At 41.1% G+C, this 17823-nt stretch overlaps 1 protein-coding gene across 1 annotated transcript; it reads right to left on the minus strand.

Moving 5' to 3' along the window:
• Window positions 1-2340: 2340 nt before the first annotated feature.
• On the minus strand, window positions 2341-17275 carry LOC138980304 (uncharacterized). Its single transcript, XM_070353166.1, has 8 exons — window positions 17129-17275; window positions 15694-16016; window positions 13732-13945; window positions 12055-13049; window positions 10495-10683; window positions 9070-9273; window positions 8568-8623; window positions 2341-3386 (listed from the first exon to the last, which is right to left on the minus strand). The coding sequence occupies exons 2-8, from the start codon at window positions 15940-15942 to the stop codon at window positions 2660-2662; spliced, it is 2634 nt and encodes an 877-aa protein (XP_070209267.1). The 5' UTR covers window positions 15943-16016; window positions 17129-17275; the 3' UTR covers window positions 2341-2659.
• Window positions 17276-17823: the final 548 nt, after the last annotated feature.

Here is a 17823-nt window from a genome sequence, read left to right on the forward strand (position 1 = left end):
AGATTTCTCCCGACAGTTTCATAAATTAAATAAATGTCCAAGTCAAACCTGCTTCCGTGGACGGAAGCCATGTCACTGAATGCAATCACAAAGCTAGTTCTCTTTCGCCTTTATGACGTACGACGTTATTCAACTTGTGTTTTTTACATTCAGTCATCCATATTGCTTATGAAAAAAATGACTTTTTTTTTTAGTTTTTGAATCATCTTAAAATCTCTCTGCGCATGTTTGCCTTCTGACTTTCGCTATTCCCGACTCGTTATACCAGTTGGTACGTTTACCATAGGTGCGCACGATGGTTGTTTGATCGGTGATCCAAGTAAGTTAGCGATGTCGATCACAGGAGAGTCTATGATGAAACAAAGGACGATTATAAGAGCTAAATTTGTGGTTATTCCAACTGTCCTGTTTCGGTTTTCACATTCGGATTACTTACATATTCATTCGTCATGTTTAAGGTTAGCTTAACTTCGATAGTTAACTGGAGACGTTAAACCTGTGCATTTTCTGTCTGGAGAGCGCGGCACATCGCTGTCGACCTTGAGCTTGACCCTGTCTTGAGTTTGAACACCTAATGATGGTTACATCTAACGCGGTAGGCATACTTTTGGTTGCAGTTGCATAAACATTACGATCACACCTTGATCTTCACCAGTCTCCAACTTCTTTTCGTCTTGTTCTTTTCGTGTCTCCAACTTTAAAAGTGGAAATTTCCGTTTTACTGGTGTCACATGACTGATGTGAACCAGTTGATTGGCTAATGGCGATGCGCTTAAATCTGTTAGTGCACTCTTGGAGTGCGATAACTTTTCCACAGAGCGTATTCTTACGCCCTTTGCCAAAGCGAGACAGTACTCTCATCCTCAGAATTAATTAATGACAAGCCGAAAGGCCTCAAAAAGCCATTTTGCTTTCGAACTCGTTAATCTAACCCGGCGCATCGTGTTCAGCGCGATCCGTTCCTTCGGGATAACCGAGGGACAGGGGCCAAATCGGCGGGGTTTGGTAGGAGATACGTCCACAGGGCGAAAAAGCCCACGCGTATTATAATATAGATAGAACATGTCTATAGCACTTCTCCACAGCTCGAAGCGCTTTACAATGGCTCAAAAGGAAAGGGGGGGGGGCGGGGTTTGAGAGATATAATACAAATTATTACGATTCGCAATAAATGACGACTTGCAAATTATTGGAAAATGTAGGTACATCAGTAAGCAACATACGTGGAAAAGTACTGGGAAAAAACAAATAAAACTGTGCACTACTGTATGCACCATGAAAATACAAGCAGGTTGACACGCTAACAGAAAACACGAGTTAGATTATACACATACGCACACGCACACACACGCAAGCACGCCACAGGTTGACAAGCGCACAGCACGCATACACACACACACGCACACACACACACACACACACACACACACACACACACACACACACACACACACACACAGCTGCTCACGTGCCGGACAATGATGTTTGGGACAAAGCTAATTATGTTGTTTGAAGAGATGGGTCTTGATGTTTTTGAAGAGATGGGTCTTGATGTTTTTGAAGGACTGGTTGTTTCTGTCGCCTGGCTCCTCTTGTTTTGTACCGTAAAGCGGCGCGTAATATTACCTGCTATTCCGACTTGGTCGTGTGACAGACGTTTTCTTCCACACGAGATTACGTTGATTGTCTAACGAAGCCGTCAGGCTGAGTTAGACATCAGCTAATCGAGTGTGGAAGAAAACTCTGTCACACGACCAAGTCGGAATAGCATTTATGTCTCACAGCTTCAACAGAGGAGAGAACAAACACGTTTTGTGTACTCAAGCTTGACAAACCTAAACACAGGAGCAGCCATTGTGGAGAGATCTACTTTTTGACGGAAGTGACCGAACAACTGTGAATGACGTCTCGGTGTATGTGAATGACGTCACAGTCATCGTCACAGTCTGTATCTTTTGAAGCATCGCATTCTTCATGACGTCTTTCTGTGTCTGCATCCGCGAAATGTTTGTTCATTCCGGGATCTTTGTCATCTATGTTACTCTGTCCCTATAGTTTCAGACTAACAGGCCTCCTGAGCTAGCCACTTTCCAAGGGCAGCTGAATTCGCGTATGGAAACAGTACTGTCGTCTGGGATGCCGTTTTCAGTATTCTGAGCGTTGAAGAATGTGTAAAGAGAAGAAACAATAACAGCAGGAGAAATAAAAGTCGTGTTTACATTTTTTTGGCTTTTGGAGGGACGATTTTGAGCTTAAATCCGTTCTTGCCATGCTTCTAAAGCGTGTAACATACAATCTTGCACACGTTTGCTTTAGCAGTGGCAAAGAAGGAAAGCGTGTGACATTATAAGATGTCCACACAAAGTAGACTACCCTACACAGAAAGATGTCTAATGAGCAGTTGTGATCTTTTGTTTTATAATACATTTATTTGTATTTGTCAAAAAGTACACGTTTGTTTCAGTTACTCCTTCTTTTGCAGACAAAGGGCGATACTTGTTCCCTGGCAAAATGAAGAATAGATAGACCAATAGTCGACCATGTTGTTAGATAGAGCACTTGATAACCTCTCTCTGATCTTGTCTGTGCGTCACATTTTACAGGGGAGGGGGGAGAGGGTAAGGGTGGCAGCGTTGTCAAGCAAGTCAAATGGCACCTGTTATACCAACGTTTCTTTTACCAAGGACGTGCAGTTTTCTTCAGAAACTGGCAGCCCTAAACGAAAAGTGCAAGTATCATTCCATGCATTTTCTTCAATCTGTTCTACGGTACTTGGGTTAGACTCCGAACTGTCTGTTTGCCTTTCAACATCAACAGATACCGCCCCAGAACATCCGGGTGCAACGTCGCTTTCATCGCGGTATCTGTGGATGGAGCCCTCAGAAGGACTTTGTGTCAGATGCAGTCCCATGTTTTCTCTGGAACTTTCAACTGCCGTGTTCAGATATCCACTGTGTGATTGCAAGTATTCCGTAGAAATGTTACTGGGAGGGTTTTGTGATACTGCTGCATCCCTCCTCGTCCCAACTGCGGCTGTGTCAAAATCCCTGTGACGGTACATTTGTTCTCCCATGACAGAACTCGTCAAACCCGTTTCTGCAGGGACATTCAAGTAACTAACACCTGCGTCAGCAGTACTCGGTCTTCGCGATGGCAGGGCGAAGTTTTCTCCCACGCTGGTAATGTACAGGTTTTTGCAAGACCCAACACTCAAGGTTCGCTGTAAGCCCGCAGTTTCTGCCGTTCGACTATCAGCCTCGCCAACAGCTCTGTAATCTTCGCGGCTCATCAAGTGTGGAGGCGGGGTGAAAGAAGAAAATACCTGTTTTGGGTAGGTTAAAGCTGGGTTTTCACCAGCTGCTGACAAGTTGTTATAGGTTCTCCCTCTGAAAATAGAATTCAAAATAATGGCATGCAAATTGACTGTTGCCGTACTGTGGTGGATTATACATTGATTAGTCATCTAAACGCATGACGTACCAAATTCTTATTTGTGTTAAAAGGCTTAAAACGAGTATGAACCAACAAAGCTCGCAAGTGCGTTGCTCCTGGAAACAGCAAAATGTTCATTTTCATATCGATAGTGCTTACATTCAGGCCCTTCAATCAGGGGTGGGCTTATGATATGCTGGGTGATCTTAGAATAACCCTTTTTAGCGGATGAGCGTATGATACGAAGAGCGGGGCACGAGGTGAGTGTCTGCAGAAAAAATGTAATAACTCCTAAAATACTAATTATCCTGCAACCATTTTACAGTTGTCAAAACCCGAAATGTAGCGCTACTTATTCACGTTGCTCTTTTTACAAAAAAATTCGTATCTATTGAATAACTATCCAAAACACAAGGCAGGTCGCTGATTTGTGGTCGGGTGCTCTTATGAAATACCCCCTGTGCGCTTATGATAGCTTGATTTTTCGGATCGGATGCGCTTATGACTGGTTTTTCGCTGCGCTGCCTAGTCTTTTGCTTGATGACCTGAATGATCTTAATTAAATGTTCTCATTTTACAGATCATGGATTATAGATGTTACCATTGTGGAGAAGGGTTCTCCATCTTCAAAGAAATCATAACCCACACAGTTGATAAACATGAAGCACATAAGCTCCGGTATTGTTTTGTTCAGCTTAACACGGAGTGCCTAGAACTTCCGAAAAGAGGCTGAAACGGAAATCTTCCCGGCTGTCAGGACCTACTGAACCGAGCAGGGGAGACCGCGGTGTTCGCCAGTACTTCCGTGTTGACGAAACCAAAGTGTTTTCCCATGTCAGACATGGGATTGAGCTGGAGTAGCTGATTAAGTGTGTGTGTGTGTGTGTGTGTGTGTGTGTGTGTGTGTGTGTGTGTGTGTGTGTGTGTGTGTGTGTGTGTGTGTGTGTGTGTGTAGGACATGCAAATGTGTAACATGCGAATGTACTGACTAAACAGTATGTCTTTTTTATGCTGTGAGACAATGTTAATGATAACCGGGATATATTATGACCTGACAAGGCTTCAATGACTGTACATGCAATTTAATTACAGTTAATTAATAATGTGTGTGTATGCGTGTGTGTGTAGGACATGCAAATGTGTAACATGCGAATGTACTGACTAAACAGTATGATGTCTTTTTTATGTTGTGAGACAATGTTCATGATAACCGGGACATATTATGACCAGACAAGGCTTCAATGACTGTACATGCAATTTAATTACAGTTAATTAATATTAGAAAGTATAGAAAGTAAACTTATGAGAGAGAGAGAGAGAGAGAGAGAGAGAGAGAGAGAGAGAGAGAGAGAGAGAGAGAGAGAGAGAGAGAGAGAGAGAGAGATTGAAATTAATATTTTGCAGTTTTCTATGCTTTTATTAAAACCAATGATATGAAACTAATCTTGCGTCTTCATAAAACCAAAAGGAGTAAAATCAAGTTAAAACTCTAACAAACAAGTGTTTATTTCCTTTTCACAAAGTTCATGATAACCGGGACATATTATGACCAGACAAGGCTTCAATGACTGTACATACAATTTAATTACAGTTAATTAATATTAGAAAGTATAGAAAGTAAACTTATGAGAGAGAAAGAGAGAGAGATTGAAATTAATATTTTGCAGTTTTCTATGCTTTTATTAAAATCAATAATATGAAACTAATCTTGCGTCTTCATAAAACCAAAAGGAGTAAAATTAAACTCTAACAAACAAGTGTTTGTTTCCTTTTCACAAAGTTCTGAACAGTAACTTTAAAGCGGTTGCAACATCAAAGGTGGATAAGAATCCTTAGATGTTTTTGTTTCCTGGGCAACCCTGCATCTGCTTTTGACATGACGATCTCTTCCCTGTCTGAACTTGAACTCCACGCCACAAAACTGGCACCGAAACTCTGGCATTGGTGCATGCTTCAGCCTGTGCTGAATTAAAGCCTTCTTCGATGGGCACACTTTGGGGCATTCATCCCACGGAAAGCTCTGTGACGGTTTGCTGCTGCAGGAGTGCTGTGCAAGACTGGTCCTGCTCTGGTAAGTCTTCTTACAGGCAGCACAGCTGAATGGCTTCTTCTTTTCATGGCCGTTCAAGTGAGACTCCAGCGCGACTTGACTAACCAGCGCCTTTTTACAGATGAAACACTGGAAACCCTCTTCGTGAGTAGCCCTGATATGTCGCCTGAGATTTGGCAAGTGCTTGTAGGTGTTTCCACAAGCGGACGGTACACAGGTGAGTCTTCCCCCTGTCCTTCTTCGCAGGCTTCGCAGGCGTGCTGCTGGCTGGGGGTGGTCCTGGGTCAGCCTGGGTAGTTTCCACTTGAATCTCCTGAGATATGTCCAGGTCAATACCACTGCCGTCCATGATCCCAGAATACTCCATCTACAAACAGAACGCATCTCAAACCCTATTAGTGTTTTTGTTTTCAAATCAACATTCCTTTATGAAAGTGGTGTGTGTTTTAGCTAGGATAATGAGCGTGAAATAATTGAGAGATGTCATTGAGGCTGCATTTTTGTCTAACCCTTTTTCTGTCTAGGCGCAATAGTGCAATTCTGGCTAGTTTGTCGGCAGTATTAGTAGGAAAAAAGACACAAAACATCTCACTATTGGTCGTACATTTGGTGAAGCAGAGAACTATATTATCTCTATACCTTCCTGTCACTGGAAGCAGCAACACTTGAAAGCATAAGTTCCCTTGACAAAAGTCATTTATGATTGGCGTCATCTATGAATGACGTCACTGTCTAGACAAGTGCCGGTATTGGCAAACCTTGTCGCGGCAAAGGGCTAAATAAAATAATGTGTATACGTTTTAGTAGCAACAAGGTAGCAAGAAAGTGGGAACTAAGCAGCGCAGCGAAACCAATCATAAGCGCATCCGATCCGAAAATCACTGAAGCTATCATAAGCGCACAGGGGGGTATTTCATAAGAGCACCCGACCACAAATCAGCGACCTGCCTTGTGTTTTGGATAGTTATTCAATAGATACGCATTTTTTTGTAAAAAGAGCAACGTGAATAAGTAGCGCTACATTTCGGGTTTTGACAACTGTAATATGGTTGCAGGATAATTAGTATTTTAGGAGTTATTACATTTTTTTCTGCAGACACTCACCTCGTGCCCCGCTCTTCGTATCATACGCTCATCCGCTAAAAAGGGTTATTCTAAGATCACCCAGCATATCATAAGCCCACTCCTGATTGAAGGGCCTGACATTGTAATAATACGGTCGGACCCGCTTATTAGAAAGTCGAGGGGGCATGATTTCTTGCTTTGTTATAAATTAACTGGCTTGTATCCCAGCCCGGAGAAAGTATGTTCAGTGTGTTTTAACAAGTCAAATTTAAAACTTGACTAAATTACAAAGGGTGAACAGAGACTGAAGTTAATCAGATGAATTTTTTCTCAGAAATGTTTACTACTCGTTATTCAGCAGGCTCATTATTCCACAGTAGAATTGTTACCTGTTCTTTTCCTTGTGTTTGAGAACACTTCATGTATACACTTTGACTTCAATGTATGTACCTTATATTGTCAAACGCGTCATTTTTAATTACCATATAAGGTTAAAGGTGGTTTATGGCTTTTGAAACAAACGGGGAAAACATGTAGAAATGTTCGGAGCATGCACATGCGCTTGGAAAAGCTACAGCATTGTGTTATCATCTGAGCGTGGCCACTTCTTGTCAAAATTCATGATAATTCACTTTCGTGTGTAATTGCGCAGAAATCTTCAATTACAAACAACTTTGATAAGCAAAATACTATGCCAATGGCGTTATAATTGTTATTATTATTATTATTGGTAGTAGTAGTATCCGTCTGTTATACTACTACTACCAATAAAAATAATAATAACAGTTATAATGCCATTGGCATAGTATTTTGCTTGTCAAAGTGGTTTGTGGATTGTGTTTCCCTTATTAAAAACAAAGGCATGATTGCAGTACCTAGGGCTTGTTAGAATAGTAAACAGTCATGAACCAAATACAAAGAATGTGTTCCATTTGTAATCAAAATGTACATGCACAGCAAGGTTTTGCACACCTAATTTAGCTGCGTATCATTGTGTACAAAATTTACCTGCTCAAAAAATCTGATGATCTGAATCTATTAATGAAAATCGCAAAGTAACGACAGACTGTGAATGATGGTTCCAGGGCATGCATTGCTTACTGTTACGTGTTTTTTATAAAGGGTTCATCCTCAGATTACTGTCCTAGAGGTGGGCGACCTACTTCATGAAAGGTTTACAACCATATGTTTCATCAAATAAACTACATGCTGTATCTGTATTGTGTATCAAGAAAATACATGTATATGTTTTCAACACACATTTTTCTTAGAAAATTCGTTTGACATTTAAGTTTGCTAAAAATCGGCGGATTAAAAGCCGCCATTTTGTGACATTCCTCTCTTGACGAAAAACAGACGTTTATCTCCAGTAAAGTAAGAGAGAAAACAAAGTGTACAGGTGCAAAGAGATTTGACTGGGCCCAAAATGCTGTTCGGTCGAGGCATCGTGTCCCGAATTATCCGGCACAGATAACCACTCATGGGCACACAATAGCAATGTGTTGGATCTACACTTTATTTGTACACATTACTGCTACACAAACACAGCTTTTGTTACTAAATATATAGTTTTGTTTGCAACATGAATCTCAGAGGAGGTCTTGGTGTCACACATTTTGGCCTTGACCGAACAAGACGTTTTTGCATTTAATTAAATAATGAACAATTTTTTTAAACTACTTGAACACAATGTCATCCTGTCATGAGCCTGGAACCAGAAATGCTCACAACAGTAGAAATGGTTGGTTATTGAGCGCGAGACTTGCAGTTTAACTTCCGTGTCTGTCAAATTGTCAATGCCTCGACCGAACATGGTTTTGGACGGATACGTACTTTGTCGCTCCATATAAGGGAAACCAACAAGTTTCTTTGAGCTTTTTGTCCACTCATAGTTTTATCACACCCTATTATATTGCACATGAAGTTTGAAACGATTTTCTTTGAACTATATTTGTCAATGCCTATGTCACGCTTTTGGACCATGACACTGAGAATGACCCAAAGCCTACATTAAAAGTACCTAATGTCAGCTTGACGTGGCAATCCTTGGCCGTGTTGTGACTTCTGATCTTCTTCCTGCAGAAAAAAAAACACCACTTATTAGATTTTGATATTTATCTATTCCTTTGTAAATCACAGTGTGAACAGATATTTCGAGAATGTTACATGGAATAAAGGTATTTAATTTCTAGCTTGGAAATTGTCAACAATCGTAAAAGTTTATTTCGCAGATTGACAATAGTAAATGAAATATTTCAGCAAAAGATTCCTATTTCACACAGAAAACAAACAGGCTGTAGATTGTCCAGGTCAGTGGCCAAATCATATGACCCCATGTACAATCCCGGGCCTGATTCACAAGGTCGTTGCATTTGTATCAATTATTTCTAGACCCCACGGCTAGATCAAAACAGAACATGTATTTCTTTTTTAGTTCTAAGATTTGCACACCCACACTCACACACACACACACACACACACACACACACACACACACACACACACACAAAGCGAAAGCGTACCGGTTTTCTTGAAACGCTGACGAAAATGGTGACTTTTCGAGGGTTATCCACAACGCGTCCATCTATGACGTAATGGGCATCCACATAGCACTCACAGGGGTCACTTGGCCTTCTGTCCGGTGTGCTGACCACTTGCCAGTCTATCCGCTGTGGCACCCGACCTCGCCGGCATGCACAGTGAACAAACTCCTCCAGATCCAGGTGCTGCAATCCAACAGGTGAGCATATTGTAGTTAAGATGTTTTGTGGGGATAAGAAACACAGACAGGCTGTCATGTGCCTCCCTCACTAAACCTATATTCCCACCATCCAGAGTCTATCTTCCCTGCTCCTGTCTTTTGCAAATTTTGTTTGTCACGTAAACTCCAATATGTTACCTTCTTCTGTGTATCGTGTCTCTAATATCCCTTAATTTCATGGGTCTCACTCGATGTCGCTTCATTCTAAGTCTTCTGAGCAGATTATTGTTTTGTTTTGTTTGTGCATAATGTTCGCAGCCGGTAATTTCCGCGCATATGTAAATTCCGCGCTTGTAAAATACATGTATGCTCCGCGCAATATCGGGTTGTAACTTCCGCGCACGAATTACTGGTTCGGCTCATACAACTTGCGCGCGTACTCACAGTCCCTACGGTTAGCACTTTTCACTGACTGCTCATTGACTGTTCACTAACCACTCACAATGCAATGACCACTGTGACACATTTTTTTACCCCTCTCACAGACACACAGACTCACACTGTCACTGTCGGCCGGTCACTGTCACTGCCATGGATTTAAAACAGTCTGAGACCATAAGAAAAAAAGATGCCATCGTAATTGACGGTTACCTCTATCGTGTTGATAGAGTTGCCAAAATTGCAGACTGTGATACCAGACACCCGAAATTTCTGTAATTTCTGTTATATAATAAGTGAACAAAATATTCTTATACGCATGGTTTAAGTCTTCATTCGTTTTTATCGACTTGTCTGTGTAATAAAGACGTGTTCAATATATAGATATACAAGTGTCAGTTTTCATGGATATACAAGTGTCAGTTGTTAATGTCTCAATGTCTCACATTTGACCGAGCAAAGACACGCGCGCTAGTTTCACATCACATTTTGCTAAAACACGCGCGCATCTTACATATACACCACGCGCGGGAGTTTCACATGCGCGGAAGCTTCAAAATTGGGAAAGTGCGCGGAGTGTTCATGCACCCATAATGTTTGCGTTCTGTGTACACTTCATACAATTTTCTGATCAAAATCTGATAACACCATTATCGACAAAACACATAGCAAGATTACATCTACTGTATTGTAAAGGACTAGCCAGAGGACCTGCCCTTTTTCAGCTTCCAGGTTTAGAAGTTCGCGGATACTTTCATCCTAAATGAATATATATATGATGTTAAAACTTAGTCTCGTGCTCACTTACCTGTTCTGATGGAAAAACAACACTACCCCTTCGAGAAGCGTGCATCCATTCCTCGGGATTCTTGAGATCGAGGAATGCTCTGACCTGGACATGGGGAAAGCCTAGGTCAGTATGGGTGAGAGCGCCAAGTTTTTTGGTGTCGATCAGGTTCATTCCTCGGTAGTTCTCTGAACCCCTGTCTTTTAAATCCTGGGAACAGAGAGGAATCTCAATATCACTGGCTGATTACTTTCGGGTGATAATGGTATATAATCTTAAAAGTTTATATAATTCTGCATTTGCTATGTCAACATTGGTTTATACCGCTTGCTTCCGTTTAAATAATAAACCGACCATAGGACGTCATCGTCCCGAACAAAATCTACGGAATCTCCAAATCCGTTTGGAATTCTGGGAAGGGAAATCCTTTTTGGAAATGACATCAGCGCCTTTCGAAGATTGGTCGATGCATTTCGGACCTGGAGTGCCAACATCATGTCAGTCACACTAAAAATTAATGCTACTTGAGTTTGCTATCCTAACTTATACAAAGTGAACGAGAGCCTAGGGGCAGTTATCAACTTAACTAACCTCGAACAGTGAGATTGACAGAATGTACATAACACATATACTAACTGAGAGGATCGGAGACCGACGAGTCGATACTGTTCTCCATGCTCGAGAACTCGCGTGTAATACTCGAAGTCAACATTTCTCTTTTTACCCATAAAAACAATCAGCCCGGTAAGCTCAGTCGGTAGAGGGCTCGATCGCACAATCTTTACGTCGCCGGTCACGGGTTCGAATCTCCTAGCAAGCAAGCGTATTTTTCAAACTTTTCTCTTAATTGTTAAACTTTCTCCGAATTTTAAAAACTCTTACTTCTTGTATTTGTTTCATTTGTCTTCATTCAAAAGGTTTGATTTGATGTATTAAATCGAATTAATCAAAGGGTTGCATAATTAGTGAGTGCTTCCAGTGAATGAATTCCTAGAATTACCAAACTGTTGGTGTGTTTTTCAGTAAGATCGGCTTTTGGGGAACACACATTCGGCGGTTGTATCACCGCGAGTCGACTGCAGGTAATGCTCATCAACCATTTCTTGTTAATGTACGTCTGAGTAAAGTAAATAGCAAACATGTTCCTGGTTTTTTTTCTGTTTGGCTGGTAGGTGTGTGGAAAGCAACAAACATTTGTTAACAGTATGTATGTTACCATTAGGTTTGTGCTGTGAGTAGGCTATGCTGTGTTTCCCGCATTTAAATGTGCAAAAACAAATATGGAAATAGATTTGCACAGATAGTTTTCAGCCTTTATTATCAATACAAAAATGATTAGTTCAGCCTTTTTATTCAATGTCAGGTCCGATGTTTTCTTCTTTTGCATCAACATTGCAAAATAAGGAAAATGCAATGTGGTAGAGTACCAATTGTATGTATTTGAGGTCAAGACATCAAAAGAGTAAAGTTTATCGTAAATATCAAGGGTTATTTAAACATACTACACAAACCAAAATAATAGATAATTGCTTCACATTTGAGAATAGCAGTGTGGGTTAAGCTTCCCTTGCCTTTACTAACCTTTCTAAAGTCCTCGATGTTAAGACGAGAATCCCAAATGTAGAGACGCATGTCCACCTGTTGATGTGAGTGTCTTCCGTGGACCTCCAGGAAAAGTTCTGGGGGAGGGTAGTCGGTGCCACAGTCGGTGCAAAAGTACACGCTGAAGTGTGTCGTCAGAATATGGATCTCGTTCTTCTCAGCAAAGTAAAACACCGCCTCTCTTTGAAGTTGTTCGTTTTTGAGCGACGATCGGCGGGCGTTATCCTTCTCCTCCAACGGTAAAATCTGCTGGACCCAGTCCCCGGACGCCGTCACGTAGCACTGGTACACCTTCACCTTCTCTTTGCAGAATGTAGGCGGAAGAAAATGGGGCAGGACAATTCGAACATGTTTCTGGAATTGAAACCCATCTCCGGCAAAATATTCAGCCACAACGCTGGCAATATATTCATTCTCTGGAAGGCGGAAGCTTCTGTGCACATGTTCCAGGTCCGTGCATACAGCGCCTTTTATGAGAACGTGTAAATTGTCTTCAACTGCGCCTGCAGGGATTTCAAGCCTCACGTCGGATTCTGGGCCTCGGAAGAAGCCACCTGAGGAGTTAAACTCTTCGCGCACCTGCCACGTGTCACTGAACATAGGTGCGACGTTGACACTGCTGTCGAGATATTCTGTCTGTGTAGACGCGATGGATTCAAATGATCCGATAGTATTCGGAAAAGATGTTCTGTTGTTCTCCTGGAGTTTGTCCAAGTTTAAACTGTATCCCGTCTGGGACGTCTTATCTGTGCCGAATGAATTTGTCGAAAGGGAAACAGAGTTGAAGCTAGAGTCGTACAGTCCAGACACACTCGAAGGGTTGTTTACAGCGAGAGAATGCGAGCTGGCTCTGTTTACATCTGCATTTACTGTGAACCGTCTGAAGTGGGCGTCAGGGCGTGTTTGCATCATAGTTTCTGCATCGCTGCCGTCGTCAAACAATATGCTTGGGATGCTTGCAGATTCGGTTTCACCTTTAAACATAACGTGGTTATTTCAAAACAAATGGAAACAAGTAATGACGCGACGCAGAAAAATGGCATCCAGACAAAAACACAGAATGTCCGACCAAACACCTTAAAGGTTTAGTCCTTCACCTGTAAACAATTCGGCTCAATAAGAGCTGTCCAGGTTTTTACATGGCATAAATCCATCCCTCCATATGGACACAAACTGCTTACCTTGCAGAGTGGACGTTTTTTAATAAATTATTGCCACATCAAAAAATGATCTTTCTGTACAGGATTAGGTTATGATCTTGAGGTTTATAAGGTGGAGGGATGTTCATATTCCATCTAAAAAGCTGGGTGAGCGAGCCGAACTGTTTTTACTTTGTTCTAAAAACTGACCAGACAGATACATACTCGGACAGCAGGACAGACGCATAGACCGACTGACAGAGAGGGAAAGACTGAGTAAGACCGAAGAGACAAACAGTCAAAAATAAGAGCAGGAGAAAAGAGGTAAAAGGAAACCGGAGATGCTGGCGAGAGATTGCATTGATCCTTAATTGCAAAAATGCACTTGCATACAAAGAAATGTAGGCGAGTTTCTTACAGGTGGGTTCGACTGTATACATATTGCGAGAAATGGAGAGAGAGAGAGAGAGAGAGAGAGAGAGAGAGAGAGAGAGAGAGAGAGAGAGAGAAAAAAAACCTTCGTGGAATTGTGGTCTATCCACACTGCAAGACGGACAGACATTCTCCGATGCAGTGAATGGCAAATCGTCTCTGACAGCAACTGTTAATGAGCCTTGGGAGCTTATAGTGGTTGTCCGAGATTCCGAGTAGATATCTGTGGAATTGCTGCTTTGTAATAACGCTTTTGGCTCACGTGCAACACAACGTGCATACTTCTTGTAAAAACGCAGCTGAAAAGATAGAAGCAATGCATGTTATGATCAGAAAGTGAGAAGGCAATAAAGTTGATACTGTTTCTACTTCAAAAAGCAGCCAAACTGAACTTCACAAAATTAAATGGCTATCCACATGGCATTTTGTTGTTGTTGTTGTTGTTGTTGTTGTTGTTGTTGTTGTTGTTGTTGTTGTTGTTATTAGATGAGTTATAACCGTGAAATGAAGTCGTTATTTCGCCCAGTTTCTAAAATGTGCAAGATCTGACACATAGCAAGGACTATATGCAAAAACAGTTCTCTTCAACATCCTAAAGCTGTGTTGTTGAACCTTCACCAGATCGCGCTTTGGATACACAGTCCGGTTAATGTGGGTTGTGCACGACCCATACTTTCCAAAAATGGATTAAAGGTAAACATACATATGGGTCACACGCGACCCACTGCATCCCAATAGGCATACACTTTTTCCTGCCTCTTTGCAGAGAATGGATCGTACAGCACCCGATCCATCTGAATAGGGATACACCCCGTGAAATGCCTTCTTTATTTCCATATGTTTCGACCATGACCCACAACATCCTGACTGTGTCGTTAAAATGACGTGATCATTCATTGGTTCATGTGAAGGGACTGTGATACTTCAGAATAACACATCGAATACTCCAAATGGTTTTAGAGATACATACACCTTTGGAGGGTACTGGGTCGTTAACCATTACTTGCAGTTCACGCACGGTGATACATATGATATCAGATGTTACTAAGTAGAGAATGGTTAGTTCTGAGAAACCGTTCTCAAAAAATACTCTACAACTGTGTATCATTTCGATTAATTTAATCGTCCATACATCCCTCAAAAGATTTGGAAGCAAGAAAACGGAAGGAAGTAAAAGAAATGAACGTTTAGAAGAATGAAAATAAAAATGAAAGACATATCAAACAAGATGTTGTAACAAATGGTTTACTTGTGTTTCGATTCGAAAACGGAACTACCAAATGTGCGGTAACGAGGCTAACTGTCAAAAGTTAGATTTTTTTTATTTGAGCGATACTCGTAAGTTCTAGAGCACGGGGATCCATTATTATCGACTCGTCAGATAACCGAGCCGCTCCCTTCATAGTTGTTGTTGTTGTTGTTGTTGTTGTTGTTGTTGTTGTTGTTGTTGTTGTTGTTGTTGTTGTTGTTGTTGTTGTTGTAGCTCTTGGCTCCGTCGATCTCACTGTTCGAGTTTCCTTACCTTGACGGCTTTTCTTCCGTTCAATTTTTATTTTTATTTTATATTCATGAGAGTATGTTTCCATTTTCTTGTGAAACTCTAAAATGACGTCGTCGAATGAAGCTTTCCACACAAAAAATGAGGTACTTTTAATTGTTCTATTCTGTATATATATGTTTCTTTGTAGAGGGCCTAGAGCCATAGGTTAGGCACTTAAAAATGTCCAGTTATTATTAGTATTATAAGAAGATGCAAGTAAGTGTTTCAAAGATTTCTGGCCTTAGTGTTGAATCAAAAGTTCAATATTTCAGCTCGGTTTTTTTAATAACGGTTCCCGTTATTTTAATCGCAATTTCAATCAAACACTAAAATAAACTATGAAAAATTTCGTATACAGCAGTTTATGAGTAATAGAACTTTGTAAAACTTTTGAAGAAATAACTTTAGAAATGCGGAAACGAACAAATGAAGCGGGAGACAAACTTCACCTCCAACCTCCTTAAAACTTACAGTCAACACTTGACTGAATAGAAAGACAAGTCTTACGCAATATGCGAAGGAGAGCAGGGAAGCAGCAAGGGATAGTACAACTCCAGCTGTGAGTCCGATAAGCAGATTTGCATCAGATGACACACTTGCATCAGCCTGTGGACGTTCAACGCATGGTCCAGTTGGAGATGACTGCCGTTCATGTCCCTCAGCGCAAGCATAGCAGTTGTCTTCACCAGCAGAGGAACAATTGATGCAAGCCTGATGACAATGACAACAGGATGTGTTGAAGTTGTCGATGCTCATAGCAAAAGTGTTGTTTTTGTCGTAGGATGGAGATGTAGTTGAGTTTGCCAAATTAGGAGAGCTCGTTTTGATGTCTGCAAAGAATCAGGCATGAAATACAGAATACTTCAGATTTTATTCTAAACGCACAAACAGTCTATCATCTATCAACACTTTGAATATCAATATCTGGATACATTTGACAGTAAAATAATATCTTTTAGATAATAATCACCACGAACCTGCCTACTTTATACATTATGCCAGTTTTTTTTTTTAGTTTTTTTTTTTTTTTAAGGAGGTATATAAAAAAACTCTTGGAGTTCGATCAGCACTGCTGAAGTGCTTGAACAGTGCCATAAACTACCTTGCAGGCGCCCACCACCCTCATGCACGAATTCCGATCGAAAGTAAGGGTTGGGAGTTTACTTGGTACTGTACACGATTAGTTCCTCGTGCGAAATAGCAGTATTCGATCACTTGGAATATGTCATGTGAAAATGTTAATAGGATATGTTTCAGTGCCAAAATGTCTACCCTCTTTTTCAGTGACACACACGCGTTTGGGTGTGTTCCAGCGCCTTGCCAGAATGGAACATTGAAACAAGATACAAAAATCCCTATGCGTCATCTTTTTAGAAGAAATTCACATATCTCAAATGAGAACCGAATATGATCACTCAGTATCTGCTTGACTTTTACCGGCATTAGAAGCGCGTGTGTGTACACAGAAATCACAAAATGAAATTGAAATTCATGCATTTAGTTCTTTTGCTCTGATCAAAGACATCTAGGGAGAGTTCGGTGCATGTCAAACACAGCGTATTCTAAGAACAGTTCGTTTACTCGATCTTTTGTAAATTCCTCATGAGCTCAAGATCGAGCACTGAATTATCAAATTAGTCTCCACAATCTTCGTCACGTTTTGGCATGGCTATCCAGAGACTGCCAAGGCAAAGTTTGAAATCAACGGTCGCAGCATCCTGTCATTATTCACCCAAACAGTATGTAGGTAATGCGTGCGGGTTTTAAGAACATCATGAAAAACACTTTTTGGGGGGCACAGTTGGTCTAAATTTGGTGGATGTGCGTTTACAAGGTACAGTACCCTTCCATACACCGTTTTTGACCCAAAGTAGGGGGTGGGCGTTACTCGATACTGGGCGCTTACAAGGTAGTTTACTGTACTGGCATTTGAATCAACAACCTTCAAGGTCAAAGAAGCATCCACTTTGTCCTTCAGGGTAGTAACCGTCCGGACAGACGTCAATACAGTAGATTGACCCGTTGTCCAGTTGACAGCACCGGGCTGTCTCAGGAGGCAGGTCCAGGCACGCTGGGAAGCGAGAACACTGCAAATGGAGAGTGAATGAACATCAGCACAACTGTACTTTACAGTGGGCTGTTAAAATTTATTAATATAAGATTTTTTAAGGCTTGTTGTCAGACTAGCTTTTTTCTGTCCGAGGGGAACAGAATGTACAGAATACAGAATACAGAATACAGAATCTATAATTGCCCAAAGTTGGGAATTTGTGATGATATTGCGGTTAAGAAACATTTCAATCCAGCCATTTACACCAACACACGCATCAACAAACTGATCAACAGCATTAATTTAAAACAACACTGGACAGCATAAGTATAAAAATACATTCACTAAAACTAGCAGTATACGCTCAAGCTTGCTCGCCTCAAGTCACACACACACACACACACACACACACACACACACACACACACACACACACACACACACACACACACACACACACACACACACACACACACACACACGCCTTTTTATAGATAAGTATCACATTACTGTAAGCTGGCTTAGTGTAAAGTTGTCATCGTTCTAAATCTTTTATGTGACCATCAGCTGAAAAGAGAAACGTTTGT

This window comes from Littorina saxatilis, linkage group LG11 (assembly GCF_037325665.1).
Source record: "Littorina saxatilis isolate snail1 linkage group LG11, US_GU_Lsax_2.0, whole genome shotgun sequence".
Taxonomy (NCBI): Eukaryota; Metazoa; Mollusca; class Gastropoda; order Littorinimorpha; family Littorinidae; genus Littorina; species Littorina saxatilis.

Excerpts from the sequence above, each read along its gene's own strand:
- LOC138980304 (XM_070353166.1), bottom strand. The coding sequence starts at position 15,942 with ATGAGCATCGACAACTTCAACACATCCTGTTGTCATTGTCATCAGGCT. Across the intron at positions 10,684-12,054 it reads ACATCGAGGACTTTAGAAAG|GATTTAAAAGACAGGGGTTC; the intron begins GTTAGTAAAGGC and ends CTCTGTTCCCAG. Across the intron at positions 9,274-10,494 it reads TTGTTTTTCCATCAGAACAG|CACCTGGATCTGGAGGAGTT; the intron begins GTAAGTGAGCAC and ends GTTGGATTGCAG.